At 40.0% G+C, this 18,473-nt stretch overlaps 1 protein-coding gene across 4 annotated transcripts in view; it reads right to left on the minus strand.

The window, feature by feature from the left end:
- Positions 1-18,473, minus strand: part of shld2 (shieldin complex subunit 2) — a 23,157-nt gene continuing 4,684 nt past the window's right edge. For 2 of the 4 annotated variants that reach the window (XM_061911431.1, XM_061911430.1), the window contains exons 2-11: positions 14,155-14,315; positions 11,428-12,110; positions 8,681-8,831; positions 7,744-7,851; positions 6,208-6,402; positions 5,981-6,127; positions 5,712-5,903; positions 2,940-3,174; positions 2,752-2,870; positions 1-2,675 (exon numbers count right to left, since the gene is read on the minus strand). In XM_061911431.1, the coding sequence (XP_061767415.1) occupies positions 2,500-2,675; positions 2,752-2,870; positions 2,940-3,174; positions 5,712-5,903; positions 5,981-6,127; positions 6,208-6,402; positions 7,744-7,851; positions 8,681-8,831; positions 11,428-12,110; positions 14,155-14,314 (2,166 nt within the window). In that variant the 5' untranslated portion in view covers position 14,315 and the 3' untranslated portion in view covers positions 1-2,499. The remainder of the gene's footprint in view (positions 2,676-2,751; positions 2,871-2,939; positions 3,175-5,711; positions 5,904-5,980; positions 6,128-6,207; positions 6,403-7,743; positions 7,852-8,680; positions 8,832-11,427; positions 12,111-14,154; positions 14,316-18,473) is intronic. The other 2 variants (XM_061911432.1, XM_061911433.1) reach the window with 2 other exon arrangements.

The raw sequence follows: 18,473 nt of genomic DNA on the forward strand, positions 1-18,473 counted from the left end.
AGGCATGGTGAAGAAAGCCCTCGGTGTAGAGGACAAGGACAAAGACAAGGACAGAGGGGGAGGGGGCTTTATGTCCATGTTTGGAGGAGACAAGAAAGATGATGACAGGGACAAAGGAGGGATGTTCTCGTTTGGAGACAAGAAAAAAGACGACGACGACGACAAAGGAAACTTCTTCTCCCAAATTCTTGACCGAGGCGACGATGACAGAAAGCAGAAGCCATCGGGCTTTCATGGACTGTTCAACGAGCAGGACGGCCAGAGAGGACCGGGCGCCGGTCTAAGTGGCGGCGGACCAGGCGCCGGTCTAAGTGACGGAGGTACGAGACTACGATGGCAGACGTTGACCTCATCGATTTCCTTAACGTGTCCTCTCACACACAAGGCGGACTGATGTGAATTGAAAACAAAGAGGTATTTGTGCAGGTTGTAATCTAATGCAAATGTTCCTGCTTGCAGATCTGTTTGACGACCTGATGAGCGTGGCAGAAGAAACCTCCCAAAACTAACTGTCCGAAGCCGACTGAAAAGCACATCCTTGGACAGAATTCTCCGTGTGGTGTTTGACAGTCCAGCTAAACTGCGCTAAAAATAACACAATTGACCACCGTAGAGTATCCTATCGAGACATTGTAGCTTGGCAGAGAGTATAAGTGCCTCGGCTTAAAAGATGTTTTTTTTTTTACATCTGGACACTGACGGATCAATTTGAATGTTATACTTTTTGTAAATGATGGAATTATAAATATAGTGCACACATCTTAAAATTGTAATGTCTTATTTTACACCATCCATCCACTTTCTACCGCTTGCCCCTTTTTGGGGTATCCGAGGGGCTGGAGCCTATCCCAGCTGCACTCTGACGGATGGCAGGGTGCACAAGCCTTCTCAAATGGTGTGTGTCACCCCGGCATCATGTTCCAGACCACACGTTGAGAGGTCGTGCCATTAATCCTGACTTTCTCTTTCAATTATTAAAAAGAAAATCCTGCACAAATTTGTTTTATTTTTGTTTTGTAGTTTTATATATCTTGTTCCTGAGTTAATGTTGCTGAGTTAATGAGTTTCATTTTATTTTTCCGTATCAAATGGTTCAAATGAGTCAAGTATTGATAGTTGAAATATGGATTTTGTATTTTTATTGAAAAAAATATTTTATTGTTTTTAGGCCAATTAGTTTTTAGTCCGACATAAAATATATAATATATCACTGTTTTTTTCGCAATTTGATCTATATTTAATGTTAAGAACACAGTGATATGCAGAGGTGTACTTATAACAATTTTATTGACCAATGACGCTAAGATTTTCAAATTAATCGGGATTCTTATTTGTAACAGTTCCTAATCAATAAAAAAAAAAACTTTTTTTTTTTTGTTCCACTGTGCTGGCCAGCTACCCAGACCAATCATATTGTTGATGTAGATTATATCTGCTGTACACATTTACTTTAGAAAAGAGAAGTGTTGGATACGTCTGTCTTATTTGTATTTGACTTTTTTTCTTCACGTCCGGATTTCCCTGAGACTGCCAAGATACCTGTGGCGCTAGGGGCATGGTCACCCTGAAATCAGCAAACATACATTTAAAAACCAATCTGTTAATTAGTATTAAACATTATCGTTTTGTCATGTTTTCAATTGTTGCTTTTTTTACAATGTAGATACAGATTTGTTTCAACATATACAATAACATATATCTGCAATATATATAAGAATCCCGTCCACATCACAGACATGCTGACAATGGCGTTCGTTTTGTTTACATCCGGTTTCTGCAGCGCAGTTTTCGGTAATGTTTGCAAACACGCCGTCCGTGCCTGAAAGGTGATTGGCGGAGAATGAAGTGTTGTGTGTCCGTGGAATTGCGGAGACAGAAGTGTTTGCATGGGAAGTAAAACCTGTTGGAATTGTGCGGTTGTAAGATTGGTAATAAAAGTTACAAATTGCGTCAGACTTTGTGTGATTTCTTTGGAGGTCTACAATATATATTTAATTTGTTTTCGAGTTTAAAAAAAAACCTTATTTTCAGGGTGCAAAGTCTGGCGGTAATGAAATTGCTGTGGCGGCGTGCCACATTCAATTACATTAAGGGGAAACCTTGTAAGTCATATGGAAATTTATCAGAGATATCTATTTAATGTAATTAAAGTATAGATTTTAAATTTTAAATATGTTGGAATAGAGAACGATTTTAAATTGAATCGTTACCTCCAAGAATCAAATCGAATCGTGTGATGCCTAAGAATTCACAGCTTTAATATTTATTGTCATGGAGGGGCGTGTAATGTTTTCTTCCTCCTAGGGGGAGGAGCATGTAGGAGAAAATAGAGGTACACTAAGAGTCCAAGGTTTTCATGAAGACGTTGCTAGAGCAACAAGAAATCATCTCCCCTCCATGTTTGTAGCTTTAAACCGGTAAAACTACCATTCACGCAAACAAGACCGAACCTGACCTGGCCTGACCCGAGGTGGTCCAGCAGGTTCGCCGGGCGATAATTCACGTGTGGGCAAAGTGGAGGTCCAGCAGTGTTAGCTCCTGACTAATGGGGACGCTGTTCTCATCACGCAGGAAGAGGCTGCGCACCGAGACGATGACGGTCTTCTTTGGAAGGCTCAGGAGGTTCTGTAGCCTTTGTGCAACCACCTGGATCTGCTTCACTTCAGAACCCGGCGCTGAGAAACAATTAAATACACCTGTACATCAAAACCAGAGATCAAACATGTTGACCTATGACTCTTTAGGTCTCACCTGAGCTCCTGTGAAGCTCATCAGGTGGAGCATCTAGAACCTTCTGGACAGCGAGTGCAGGAACCTGGATGCACACGCTACGGTTTCCCCGCCCACTCACAGCTGTCAACACACCGGGCCTGTAGACAGCCACACAAAGCATTCAAAACATGCGAAGCCCCGCCCCTGCTAGGCGACGCCGGTGTCACCTGTAGTAGCGGCGCACGGCGGTGTAGGGCAGGCACGGGTAGCAAGGGCTATAAATTCCGTTGGCGTCGGTCTCCAGTTCGGCAGAGCAGCGGCCGCAGCCTGAGTATGTGATGTCGCCGCCGAGTGCCGCCAGGATGCCGGGCTGCGGCGTGGAGCTGTCCAGGGTCGGCTGTGGTGCATTGTGGGAAGGCTGGAAGCGGAAGCTGATGATCTGGACTCTGAGCTCCACGTCTCCTAAGGGACGACACTGCGTTAGTATGCAGCTCAATTGTTATCAATAATTATAGTTACCCTCCCCCAGGAAGAAGAAAACATGAATAGTATTTGTCTATAAAAGTGTTATAAGTACACCTCTGCATTACATTGTATCCTTATTAACTGTAAAAATACAAATAAATACATATAAACTTACAAAAAAATTGCTTTATTAACAATGAAAATATTTAAAGTGCATCAATTTGCCTGAAATAAAATAAAACTAAATAATTTAAACTCTAAAAAAATGTATCAACCTGATCCATTTAATACTGAACAATACAATTAAATAAGTAATAATTATTTTTTTTTACTCAAATTATTCAGCAACATTACCTGAGGAGCACAACATGTAAAACTTTCATCTACAAAACAAAAATGAATAAAACAATTTGATAAGCATTTTCCCTGGGGTCTTCCCTTCCCCCACCAGGTCTGCCACGATTATTCATTAAATTGACCAATTTGATTAGAAAAAAAATCTTCAATTAATTTTCATAAAAATATATCAAGTCCAGATTGCTACAGCGGGCTGCAACATGGACAAAAGCATAAGAGACGGGCGACCATTGTAGAGATTCCTCTGTGCTTTAGACCAGTGGTCCCCAACCTTTTTTTATCCGCGGACCGGTCAACGCTTAAGAATTTGTCCCGCGGCCCAGGAGAGGAGGGTGTGTCCTTTTTTTCTTTGTCATGAAAAGGGGAGTTTTTTTTTGGTTGGTGCACTAATTGTAAGAGTATATTGTGTTTTTTATGTTGATTTAATGAAAAAAAAAAAAAAAAAAAAGTTTTTTTTGTTTGTTTTTTTTAAATAAAAAATTCTTCTGCGGCCCGGTACCAACCGGACCACGGCCCCGGTGGTTGGGGACCACTGCTTTAGACGACTCGGCCATCTCTGCAGTGCTCGTATTGCTATTGTTTGTACTTAGTCCCTTTGTGAAGAATAAATTGTCCATCTTTATTTCTTGTCACCTGCCATCACCTTAGACAGCCTTAAAATGAAAGAATCTGGGTCGACACTTTCCTACTGAAGGGAGGGCCCAATCAGAGGTAATACTTACGTCAATTCCGAACATAAGCCGCTACATTTTTCCTGCGGCTTGTAAAAGAGTGCAGCTAAATAGTTTTCATTCAACACATGCAAAGACACTCAAATGGTGTGTTTACTGTTTGCACTATGGTGCAATCTTTTAGACGAGTTCGCACAGAGCAGGTGCTGCTGGGTGAATGTGAACTCCTGCTGTTCAGAGCTTTGAACCGGAAGTATAAGTGCCGTTTTGTCTTCTAGCCATTTATAGCGTTAATACTCTTATAGATTCTTGCAAAGTTTTATAATTTAACTAAAAATATTCTTACCTACTAAAGCGTCCCATGTGTGATGTCTGTAGGAGTGTTTTTGTGCCTATTTGTACGTAATATTGTAATGTAATGACACTAGCGTCTTTAGCGTTAGCTAGTATGCTAATACGTTTATATATATGTTAGTATTATTAACTTACAATGTTATTATTTTTGTATTGTTTTAGTTTTTGTAAATTCACTAAAACTTCACAGTGTAGTTATTGAGTCTGTTTAGCTGATTGGAGATCTAGCTTGCGCAGCTAGTGGGTTTATGACAATGATTCTGTTTTGTTTGACCAGCCATTTTACTGCCGTGTTACAGAACACCATTTGGAAACAATAACGGTATGTAAATAAATATTTACTAAACATTTCTGTGTAAATAACTAATTTCACAACGTATATATCAAGTGGAGGAGTTCAAGTACCTAGGAGTCTTGTTCACGAATGGGGGAGGAGTGGACGATCCGTTGTGGTGAAGAAGGAGCTGAGCCGGAAGGCAAAGCTCTCAATTTACCGGTCGATCTACGTTCCCATCCTCACCTATGGTCATGAGCTTTGGGTCATGACCGAAAGGATAAAATCACGGGTACAAGCGGCCGAAATGAGTTTTCTCCGCCGGGTGGCGGGGCTCTCCCTTAGAGATAGGGTGAGAAGCTCTGCCATCCGAGAGGAGCTCAAAGTAAAGCCGCTGCTCCTCCACATCGAGAGGAGCCAGATGAGGTGGCTCGGGCATCTGGTCAGGATGCCACCCGAACGCCTCCCTAGGGAGGTGTTTAGGGCACGTCCAACCGGTATGAGGCCACGGGTAAGACCCAGGACACGTTGGTAAAATCTATGTCTCCCGGGTGGCCTGGGAACGCCTCGGGATCCCCCGGGAAGAGCTGGACGAAGTGGCTGGGGAGAGGGAAGTCCGGGCTTTCCTGCTTAGGCTGCTGCCCCCGCGACCCGACCTCGGATAAGCGGAAGAAGAAAGATGGATGGATGGATGGATATATCTGCGGCTTATAGTCCGGTGCGACTAGTATATGGAAAACATCTTGTTCCTCAAATGTGGTGGGTGCTGCTTATATACCTGTGCACTTTAAAGTCCGGAAAATACGGTAGCTGGACATTTGCATCCAACCGTGCAGTAGATTATGGACATGGAGCGTGGCAGAACCTGCATCCGTCACCTGAGTAGTTCTGGGAGAGCAGAGTGTCCAGATCCAGGTCCACACAGCTGCTGGTTCCACGCATGAAGTCCTGCAGCCTGCTGTCGGCGGCGTCCACACGCCGGATAGAGCTCCAGGGGGTGGTGTGAAGCTCCGGGAGGTCAGACGTCAAGCCTTCTCTTACCAGGAGAACTCGGACATCCCAGACAGCGTCTGAAGGGGACCGCGTGACAATCCAGTCTACATGCTGGTCAGGGTAAAACCTTCGTGGGTCCAAACAAGAACCAAACCTTTATGTGTCCTGAAGTGTGGCAGCCAGTCCAGAGCTGCCCCCCAGAGCAGCAGCGCTCCCCGCCGGCCGTCCGCCTGCTCCACGGTCGCGACAGCCTGACGCTCGAGAGCCGACCTGCAGCGAGACTCCGCCTCTCCTCGCCACTCTGCAACACACGCAGCGAATGATATCATCAGGCAAGCGTGAGGCGGCGTGGCCCCTCCCCTTGCCTGTCACCCCACTCACCCGCACTGACATGCGCGTGTTTGACGCGCAGCACGGCGTGAACCAGCGTGTTGACCCTCAGCGCCCAGAAGGGGGTGTATGGCAGCCGCCTCAAGTCCTGGGGCGGGCGGGGCGGCACAGAGAGCAACAGGGGGCGCCGCTCCTGAAGGTAGTCACAGAGAGACGCCACGCGGCGGGCGTGAACCTGATGACCACCTGGCATTGGAGAGGGGGTAGACCAGGGATCACCAACCTTTTTGAAACCAAGAGCTAATTCTTGGGTACTGATTATTGCGAAGTGCTACCAGTTTGATACACACTTAAAAAAATTGTCAGAGATAACCAATTTGCTCAATTTACCTTTAATAAATTATATATATATAAAATGGGTATTTCTGTCTGTCATTTCGTTGTACATTTTTTTTACTTTTACGGAAGGTTTTTTGTAGAGAATAAATGATGAAAAAAACACTTAATTGGGAGAGGAGAAAACAGGAAAAAAATGAAAATTCAATTTTGAAACATAATTTATCTTCAATTTCGTCTTTTTAAAATTCAAAATTCAAAATTCAACCGAAAAAAAGAAGAGAAAAACTACCTGATTCGAATCTTTTTGAAAAAATTAAAAAAAGAATTTATGGAGCATCATTAGTATTTTTTCCTGATTAAGATTAATTTTAGAATTTTCACGACACTTTTTCCGCCCGATTGTAGCTGAGAAAGGGGCCAGCGGCCCCCCGCGACCCCCAAAGGGAATAAGCGGTAGAAAATGGATGGATGTTTTAAATAGGTTAAAACCCAATCTGCATTTTTTGTTAGAATATATAACAAATTGGACTAAGCTATATTTCTAACAGAGACACATCATTATTTCTTCTAGATTTTCCAGAACAAAAAATTTAAAAGAAATTTAAAAGACTTTGAAATAAGATTTAAATTTGATTCTAAAGATTTTCTAGATTTGCCCGAATAATTTTTTGGAATTTTAATCATAAATTTGAAAAAAAAAATTCTCAAATATTCTTCGTCGAAAAATCAGAAGCTAAAATGAAGAATTTAAATAAAAAGTATTTATTATTCTTTACAATAAAACAAATCAATTTACTTGAACATTGATTTAAATTGTCAGGAAAGAAGATTAAGGAATTTAAAAGGTAAAAAGGTATATGTTTTTAAAAATAATTTTTAAGGTTGTATTTCTTTTTAAATTGTCTTTCTGAAAGTTATAAGAAGCAAAGTAAAAAAATAAATGAATTTATTTAAACAAGTCTTTAAAATATTTTCTTGGATTTTCAAATTCTATTGAGTTTTGTCTCTCTTAGAATTAAAAATGCCGAGCGAAGCGAGACCAGCTTGCTAGTAAATAAATAAAACAAAAAAAAAATAGAGGCAGTTCACTGGTAAGTGCTGCTATTTGAGCTATTTTTAGAACAGGCCAGCGGGCTACTCATCTGGTCCTTACGGGCTACCTGGTGCACACGGGCACCGTGTTGGAGACCCCTGGGGTAAAGTGTGAGTGTAATAGGGACTGTGATAGTGGGGGCTATAAAGTCCTACCTGTGGGACAGGTGGCTGAACCAATGTGGCCCAAGTTGAGCAGCTTGCTGCTGAACGTGGACTGCAGTACCTTCTCTCCCCTCCAGGTGTCCTCATGCAGCTGCAGGCCTAAAAAAACAAGGGAAACAAAGTGTTTTGAGTTGCAAGCAAACATTTGAGTCATGAGCAAAGTGCGCAGACGAAGAGGTAGAGAATATGCACTGAATTAAAGAAAGAAAAGTAAGTAAGTACATGACAAGAGAGTGTCGCTAGCTAACTTGGTGAAGCAGTTGGAGCGTAGCAGTGCAAGTCGGCATCATACTGAAGCGGAGTGAGTCCAAAACGCCAGCCGTGGATGTTAAAATAATATGCAGTACAAACGGCGGTCATTTATCCATGAAAATATGGAGAAGCTGTGTTTGACGGAGATGCAGCTGGAAGGAGATACCGTAGAAGTCCACTCTCTCAGGCAGTGTTTCTTAACCATGTGTTTCTCTACTCTGGTCCGTATGAGCCGCAGCGGTACACATCTGTAATACACTTTTACACCACCTGTGGCAGTAATGTCAATCGCAAACAAACGAATGAAATCGGGAGCTAAAGTGTGTTAAGCGCAAAAATTATGACTCAAGTCGGGAAGCTATATTTTCATTTGCACTTCAATTTTATTGACAGTTTAGTTCAGAAACATATTATTAATTTAGTGTATTTATTTTATAGAAAAATATTATTTCTAATTAGCCTGACCTAAACAGATGTGTTAATTAAATAGATATAGATAATAGATAATGAATTTCAATGGCTGGCGTTTTCTTCAGATATAAGTGTTCTGAGTTAAGAGCTCCTAAGTTGAGGTAATACTATACTTTGAAAGCTAAGACTTCCTTCGGACTCCTGATTGGCCGAAGTGGTCTTCAAGGGAGGAGCCACAGCACCACCTGTCAAAGTGTTTGTGTACCTGTTATGGACACAACGTCTCCAACGCCGACGGCCAAGGCCCAGAATGCCGCCTGCCGCCACAGCACCACCTTCATGTCCACGGATGACTGGTCCGTCACCACCATGGTGGCCAGAGGGATCAGGGTCCCGGTGGAGGGTCCGGACTTTACCTTCGAGGTCAGAGCAAGAGGGCATGAAGGGTACTGGCCGAGGTCAAAGTTCAGAAAGCTTTCAGCTGTATTGTCTACTTGATGGACCGCCATGCTGTTCACTTTTGACTTGGAGGGATTTACTTTATTGGGTAGGTTCCAGCAACACCTTTGGCCAGGGGTGTGCTAACTTTTTCCACAGTGAAAAATCAAAGCATACGGGGGCCACGGTAATATTTTTTTATTTTCAAAACCAACACAATATTTATTGTAACCCTTAGGGTGGGGGTTGGCATCCTGCATGCAGCTCTTTATTTGATTATTAAGAAATGCATGACAATGGAAAAAGATGTGAAAAAATATATTTTTTTGTTTTAATATGACTCCCGTAGGAGGACAGACATGATACCATGCTGTAAAAATGTGTGGAATAAATATTCTATTCCAATATTTCTGTCAAGGACGATTGGCGTCAGCCTCCGACACACGTTTGTGGCTGTTTTTAGAAAGTCATTTCTGAATGTTGTCAATATATATTTGGAATGACACAAAGGGATATAATTGTTTTATGTTGCGCAGGTTGAAGGATAGTGCACATTATTCTAATTACTTTACCTTTTCAAAATTCTGTTTTATTTTCATAACGGCGGGCCAAGTTTTATTGCATTCTGTCTGTTGCCAAGAGAAGGGGGAAAAGAAGAAGATTGTGTTGCATTATCGAGAAATGAAAAGGACGTTGTTTCTATTGGGATGTTTGAAATTATATATGGCCTATTACGCATTACCTATTTTGTAGGAGTTTTTTCGATACCTCAAAATAGAAATGACATGAGAAAATCAGATTTCTTTATTGTATTTCTATAATTTGATGCAAACGAAACATATTACATTACTATTGTAGCAGAGTAGTCACATGGTGCGACATTCTCTCCAGGATGCGCTGCAGGGAAAGTAAACATTTAATCATGAATACTCATGTATTTGTAGCCGACACAGTAATTTTGATAGGATAGGCTAATAAAGACACTTAGAGCATGTGTTACCTTCAATTTAAAACATATATTGCAGCTCCAGACAGATTTTTTTTTTTTTTGCTGCTTCAACATTTTGGGTTACCCACTCCTGCCTTAGGGTGAACGTTGAAGTAGGGGTCTCAGTCATCCAAGCTTTAAACATAAGTCTTATGTATATTTATATATTTTTCTACTTTCAATGCTTAAATATCTATAGATCAACTTTAGATTTATCCGTTGCCACCCTTAATTTCTTAGGCCAAAAATACAAAATATCGATGAGTTTTACCCAAAACATTTTTCAAAATGGAATATTCGATGTGAAATAATTGGAACCTAAACTGCGTAAATAATTCATTATATTGATTTTGATTCATTATTATGTATTATGTGTTATTATACAGTGACAGTTGAAGATAAATCCCACAAAAGTTCTCGGGGATAGAAAAGACCCCCACTTATGAAAATGTTAAGTCATAAATCAATATATATTATATTTAGTTTTAACGCTTAAATTTACAAATCAACTTCCGATCCATCCACCGATTTCTAATGATTTTTTTTGGAGCAATGATTGTTTTTAAAATTAAAAAAACTGCCTGCATGGCAGCTTTGTGTTAGAAGGGATGTGATTCTTTGGGCACCTAACAATTCGGTACGATTCCCTGGGTGACGATTCGATTAAGACTCGATACTCGATTCAACAGGATTCTCGTAATGTATTATTTGGTATAATAATCAATATTAATACTATATATTGATATTTTTCAAAACAGGTTACAGGTTAGAAAAACTCCTCCTGGATGCATAGAGATGGCATAAACATGTATGTTTAAAATTAGATTTGTAGAAAAAAATACATACATATATCAATCAATCAATCAATGTTTACTTATATAGCCCTAAATCACTAGTGTTTCAAAGGGCTGCACAAACCACAACACAAACCAAACTATATGCCCTGCGGCAATTTCAAGGAAATACGGTATATATATATATATATATATATATATATATATACATATATACATATATATATGTCTTAATTGGATTATCCAGAGAATAGTGCTCGATATATATATATATATATATATATTTTTTTAAATAATGTATATACATTAAATAAATAATAGATACATATATATGCATATATATGTGTGTGTGTGTATATATATATATATATATATATATATATATATATATATATATATATATACATATATATATATATACATATATATATATATTTGTTGTTGTTTTTTCTTTTTAATACATTTTTGAAAATTATGTTTCGATTCAGAATCTGGATGAAGAACAAAAATTGCGATTCGGATGTTAATCAAAATTTTTTTTCCACCCCTACTTATTAGTGTCAATATTGCAAACATCCAATTCTTATGTTTTGAATAGTATTTTCCAAATGCCATCCATCCATTTTCTACCCCTTTGGTGTCGCTGGTTTAAATGTTTAAAAAAAATGTTAAATGTTAAAAAATGACCTGCACTTTGGACACCCCTGCCATAAGGAGTATCATTACGATGAAAAGACAGGAAAACAGAGAATGACTTCCTTTTCTTCTCCTTTGTTGAAGGCCACAACTCACCTTCACCTCCTTCAGCTGACACGGATGTACAACGGCGACCAGAACCTCGTACCGAACCGCCGCTCGATCACACTGGGCGAGAAGTGTGGTGGAACCACGATCCCCTGCCGTGCCGATTCCGTGCAACGCCTCCATCCTGTCGTCCTCAGCGAGGCGAGTTCTTTTGAGTCCGGGACTGGAGGGCGGACTGTTGTCCTCCTGGGAGCACAACACTCCATGTGAGGTTGTCTCCAAGACCACGCCCCCTTGCTTCGCCCGCCGCTCCGGACTGAAGAGCTCACCGGAACCCCCGGGAGAGCGAGTTAATGGACTGAAAAGCTCCGGCGTGTTGGAGGAGTCGGACGGTGATGTTTGGGTGGGTTTTTGAGGGCTCTGGGGCGGGCTGCTGGCTGATTGGGAATCTCTCAGAATCAACGCTTGACTCAGAGTCCAGGTCACGAGAAACTGGCTCCCGACAGACAGATTGTGGAGTGACGGTTCTCGGGTTTCTTCTTGTTGCACAGCAGGAAAACATGAGTCCAGATACTCGTGAACAGAAAGCGCAGGACGCTCTTCCTCGCCAGCGTGCGAGCGATGTTCTTTGAAGGTCTCTCTGGTCCATTTGGTTCTTGAGGCTAAACCACCCTCATCTGCGGTTTCATCCTCGTTCTGGTCTGGTGGGAGATGATGCACTCCTTCTGCATCTGAGGATGAACAAATGAGTCCTGGTTTTATTATTTACACAAAACCATTACTAATGTACTTGTTAATTTACCGTTAATATCTGGTTATTAGGGCTGGGGATCTTTGGGCATCATACGATTAGATTCAATTCTTGGGGGTAAAGATGCGATTCAAAATTATTCTCAATTCAAAATCAATACTTTTTTAACAGCATTGGTTGGCAGTTCTATGATTAACTACATTCATCCATAAAATAAGTAAAAAATTTTAAAAAATTCACTTTTGAGAATCATGACTATTGAGAATCGGGATGAATGAAAATAGCGATTCGGATGTAAATCCGTTTGTTGTCCACTCTTGCTGGTTACTTAGTGTTGTAACATGTTTCTAACTACACAAACATATACCAAAGGTTTTGAAATGTTTTTCACCAAGTACCACCTCAGAATACACTATACCACCATAATGACCAACATTAAAATACAGCAGCGTAGTAGGCCTAAAGACTCATTAAAAACCAGGCAGAGGTTTTATTTAACCTGTATGTATAATATTTTTGGCCACTGTAACGTCACACACATTTTTGAACAGTAACACTGTGTTTGGGAAAATAATACAGGGTATTTTAATCAAGTGATTCTTTGTTGTACCACTACATGGAGCCTGTTTACAACATGTACCACAGTTTGAAAATAACAGCACTAAACACTTATTCTTCTGATGTTTGGATACTTGACATTAATTTTAACCCATACCACAAATGTGGGTATCGATTTGATACCAAGCACTTACAGGGATATTGATACTCAAATTTTCAAGGTAATTAACTGGTTATATTTTTTATCACAATTATGAAAACACAGGATGAGGGTCTAACAATATCAATTAAATATTCCACTTATTTTTACTGTTTACCACACACAATATTTGGAGTAAATAAAGTAAATAGTATATTTAAAACTACTATTGATTTAAATCCTTTGTTTTTGCACGTAAAGCACTCCTGTGTCCAGGCACCTACTCCCTGAGTTTGTAAACAATAACGGCAAAAAAGAAAGATGCTTTTGACAGCAAAAAATTGCAAAGTAATCACTGTAGTATCCACCAAACACTGATACTATACTTGGTATCATTACGCTCGACATTTGTATCGTCCTACTACCCCTGTTTATTACATTCAAGAACTCCACCTTGGCAATTAACATGGACTCTCGTATCCTCCAATGGTGTGGAGTCCTCCAGTGATAACAGAACTTAAAAGAAACTGTTTATTTGCTGCCATGGAGGCGAGGATTAGTGACTGGCACTGTCGAGAGGACATTGGCTGCGAGCACGGTGGCGAGAATGTTGCATTCCGTGTCGAATTTGCGCGACACAGCTAGAACATTGGGATGTGGATCTCTGGGCACCGAATCATTCGATTCGATTCCGATATCGATTCTCACAATGTATTATTTGATATAATATTTTAATTTTTTTCAAAACAGGTTTCTCTCACCTCCAAAGACACGCACCTGGGGATAGGTTGATTGGCAACACTAAATTGGCCCTAGTGTGTGAATTTTGTCTGTCTATCTGTGTTGGCCCTGCGATGAGGTGGCGACTTGTCCAGGGTGTATACCGCCTTCCGCCCGATTGTAGCTGAGATAGGCACCAGTGCCCCCCGCGACTCCAAAGGGAATAAGCGGTAGAAAATGGATGGATGGATGTTATAAAAGGTCTATCTGTTTGCATTGAGATTACCTAAAAACGTCTTTTTTAAAATGTATTATTAATAAAAAGAAAAAAATACATAAAAAATTGAATAACTGAGATCAAAAACAACAAAAAAAGTATTTTTACAAAAGTAAAAAATGTTTTAATCAATTTTTTTAAGTGATTAATCGATTTAGAATCTGAATGAAGAAAAACAGATTTTTTTTTGTGCACCCTTACAATAATGTCATCAAAATGCATTATGACAATGATTAAAAGCGCTATCGTCAGCGATATTTATATTGTGTATCGTTGGTATCGCACAAGCCTACCGGGAATATAACGTGAAGTGTCTCAGAGCGCCCTCACCTGCAGGGAGGAGTCGCCCTTCCCGCCAGGTGAGCTCCAGGTGTCGCCAGCGGCCGGATGGTCTCTCGCCCGTCTCCATGCCGCAGTCAGACACTGAGGCGGGGCCAGGCGTGGATGGAGGGGCCCCCAGGAAGACGTGGATCTTTGGCCGCTCGCACATGCTGAGAGGAGAAAGTGGTGGAAGTTTATTGGCATCCATAGGAACAACACACAACCACACTTTTACAGTTTAAATTAAATTGGAAATGACTGATAAATGATATAACTAAAGGCTTTGACTACTTCTAACAAGGGTTTTTAACAATCAATGAAAGACATGGCTACAGGGGTGTTAGAAAAATCAATACACATTTGAATCGCAATTTATTTTAAAACAACAATCCCTAATCGATTCACAATGCTTAAGAATCGATTTTTAAAGACGTTTTGGAGGTCATTAGGTCGTAAGTATTTTCCGGTAGCTAAGTCACTTCTTTAACACGTATTTTTTCCGGTACCCCAGCTACTTTTAGACCCGTGTAGCGAGGTAGCTTACATCAAAGCTACAAGCTATAAAGAGAAAAAACGGACTGCGAATCCAAGCCAAAAAAATAAAAAATAAGGAGAAAATACAACGGCCTGGATGAACGAGAACATCCATATATACGGAGAACATCCATAATCGTACGGTATGAAACATGACTGACTGGCCAATCAAGATGCATCTAAACTAAGTAAGAAAACTCATAACAGACACGAAACTCATGACACATGACGACGAGGGAGTCAAAGACAGAGGAACGCTTCAAGCTGACCGCTCAAAAATGAATAAACATACTTGAAAATGTCAGAGGGATTCTCTCCCGCTCATTATATTTCTACTTTAGTGATGAAGGCGACGTGCAGGAAACCCACAATAATGATTGTCCTTAGACATATTTAGACAAATGTACGGGTTTAGAGAAACCATGAATTGATTAACGTGGACCCCGACTTAAACAAGTTGAAAAACTTATTCGGGTGTTACCATTTAGTGGTCAATTGTACGGAATATGTACTGAACTGTGCAATCTACTAAATAAAAAGTATCAAAGAGAAAACAATGCCTAAAACCTTAGCTTTTACTCTGTAAACCAAAATCATAACTGCTCTCTTCATCAAAGACGTGGAACACAAATTAAGGTGAGTTGAGTTTTTACTGCACATACCATTAGCAACTGTTCTATATCAAGATATAGATAAATGCAGTTTTTTTACTGTAGGTAGAGAAAATAACAATATAGGGGTGGGCCAAAGAAAAGGCAAACTAAAAATAAATACATAGAGGTAGTTGTAGGGTGTCCCCAGCTAAATGACAGATAGTTAATAGTAATATTTTTACACTCTTTGTTACATTAACATTCATATTATACATGTGGGCCCATATATAGAAATGCTGTTAAATGTAGCTTTAATGTAGCTAGAAATTTTTGCCATAAAGTTTGTAGTGTAGCTTGCTACAATTCTTCGGGGATATCTTCCCCTGTAGCTTAGCCACATTTAATCGAGAGTAACTTGTAGTTTAGCTTACTAAATTTTCCAAGTAGCCTGTTCATCACTTGCGCATATGCTAACAGCCAAGAGTAGCTTTCGTAACTTGTTCTGAAAATGTTTATGTATTACCGTCTGTATGGCAAATAATATATTGTAAAAATCGTGTTGAATTGAGAATAATTCTGAATCAAATCGTCATCTCAAGCATTGGGATCCAATTGAATCGTGAATTGGTGTAAGAATCACATCCCTAATAGTTTTGTAGTTGACTTAGCATGACAATGTATTGAAAAATGTACTTATCTTTGAAAAAAAACTCAATTTGTTTTTTGTTACTGTCATGTAAGCCATGTTATACTTGACAGCATGCATCGTATGTATGAAATGATGTTTTCAACAAACATGCTACTCAAAGTTACCGACTTCAGTGCTACAGCTAAACTAACGGTACTGAGAACGCTAACATTATCAAACTCTCTAAATTCTTTTACCTTATATATGCTGAACAAAATATTGGGAAAATTGTTTTGAATTGAGAACAATTCTGAATCCAATCGTCACCCCAAGAAATGGGATCCAATTGAATCGTGAGTTGGTGTTAGAGTCACATCCGTAGTGATTTTGTGGTTGACTTAGTATGAACATTTTTGAAAAATGTACTTCGAAAAAAAAAAGATTGTTGTTCAAACATTCATCATAAATATGAAGTGATGTTTTTAACATGAATGCTACTAAAAGCTATATACTTCAGTGCTGTGGACAGCTTACTGAGAACTCTAATGTTACCATATAATCAACATTTTCTACTATCATTTATATTACCAATAATATATTGTGAAAATTGTTTCGAATTGATATTAGATTGGAACAAATTCAATCGTGAGTTGTTGCAAGAGTCACATCTTTAATAGTTACGTATTTGACTTAGCATGACAATGTAATAAAACATTTACTTATCTATGAAACAAAAAACTTTTGTTGTTCGTTACTGTCATTTAAAATGGTTTCACTTGACATTTATCGTAAATGTGAAATGACGTTTTTAACAAAAATGCTACTCAAAGCAATCGACTTCAATGCTACAGCAAAGCTACTGAGAACGTTAACCTTGTCATACTCTCTGAATTATTTTACCTTTTATATGCCGAACAAAATATTGGGAAAATTGTTTTGAATTGATAATAATTCCAAATTGAATCGTCACCCCAAAAATTGGGATCCAATTGAATCGTGAGTTTGTGTAAGTCACATCCGTAGTGATTTTGTGGTTGACTTAGCATGACAATGTATTGAAAAGTGTACTTATCTTCGGAAAAAGTATCACGTTAGACCCGCTCGACATCCATTGCTTTCGGTCCCCTAGAGGGGGGGGTTGCCCACATCTGAGGTCCTCTCCAAGGTTTCTCATAGTCAGCATTGTCACTGGCGTCCCACTGGATGTGAATTCTCCCTGCCCACTGGGTGTGAGTTTTCCTTGCCCTTTTGTGGGTTCTTCCGAGGATGTTGTAGTCGTAATGATTTGTGCAGTCCTTTGAGACATTTGTGATTTGGGGCTATATAAATAAACATTGATTGATTGAAAACAATTTGTTTTTTGTTACTATCACTTAAGTCCTGTTATACTTACAACATTCATCGTAAATATGAAGTGACCTTTTCAACATGAATGCTACTCAAAGCTATATAGACTTCAGTGCTACGGTTAGCTTACTGAGAACTCTAATGTTACCATATTTTCTATTATCATTTATATTCCCAATAATATATTTTGAAAATTGTTTTGAATTGAGAATAGATTGGCACAAATTGAATTGTGAGTTAATGTAAGATTCACATCTTTAATAGTTATGTAGTTGACTTAGCATGACAGTGTAACTGAACTAACCACTCCACTGACACATGCCTTCTCTATCTGACCGACCACATCAAACATGAGGTGGACGCGGGCAAATACTGCGGCATGGTCATGCTGGACATTCAGAAGGCCTTTGACACCGTTAACCACGCTATACTGTTGGATAAGCTCCGAGCAATCGGATTCGACGAAACCTCATCGAGCTGGATGCAATCTTACTTGGAGGGGAGGAAACAGGTGGTAGAGGTGAACGGCACCATGTCCCCTCCCCTCTCAATAAGCTGTGGAGTCCCCCAAGGCAGTATACTAGGACCTTTCCTGTTCCTAATATACGTAAATGACATGCCATCAGCATGCCACTGTCAATTGTTCCTGTATGCGGATGACTCGGCCCTGCTGGTATCCGGCAAGGACAAGTCACAGGTGGAACAAATCCTCAGTGCTGAACTCCTCAATATTTGCACCTGGCTCGCTGACAACAAGCAATCCATACACTTAGGTAAAACGGAATCCATCCTATTTGGGTCCCATATCAAACTTAAGAATGTCAGTGACTTCACTATAAAAGGGGGTGACATTGTTATCACCAGGAAGGATGAGCTCACCTAACTAGGTTCCATTCTAGAGGCTAATCTTTCCTGTGATAAAATGGCAACCAAGGTGATCAAAAAGGTCAACCAAAGAACGAGATTCCTCTACAGAATCTCCTCTCTGGTCAACAAAAGCACCTTGAGGATTCTAGCGGGAACTCTCATTCAACCCTTCTTCGATTACGCTTGCACCTCCTGGTACCCCAGCACCTCCAAAACCCTCAAATCTAGACTCCAAACATCCCAGAATAAGATAATCCGGTTACTTTTAGACCTCCACCCCAGATCACACCTCAATCCAACCCACTACTCCAAAGTGGGCTGGCTCAGGGTGGAGGACAGAGTAAAACAACTTGCACTGA

This window comes from Nerophis ophidion, linkage group LG09 (genome assembly GCF_033978795.1).
Source record: "Nerophis ophidion isolate RoL-2023_Sa linkage group LG09, RoL_Noph_v1.0, whole genome shotgun sequence".
NCBI lineage: Eukaryota > Metazoa > Chordata > Actinopteri > Syngnathiformes > Syngnathidae > Nerophis > Nerophis ophidion.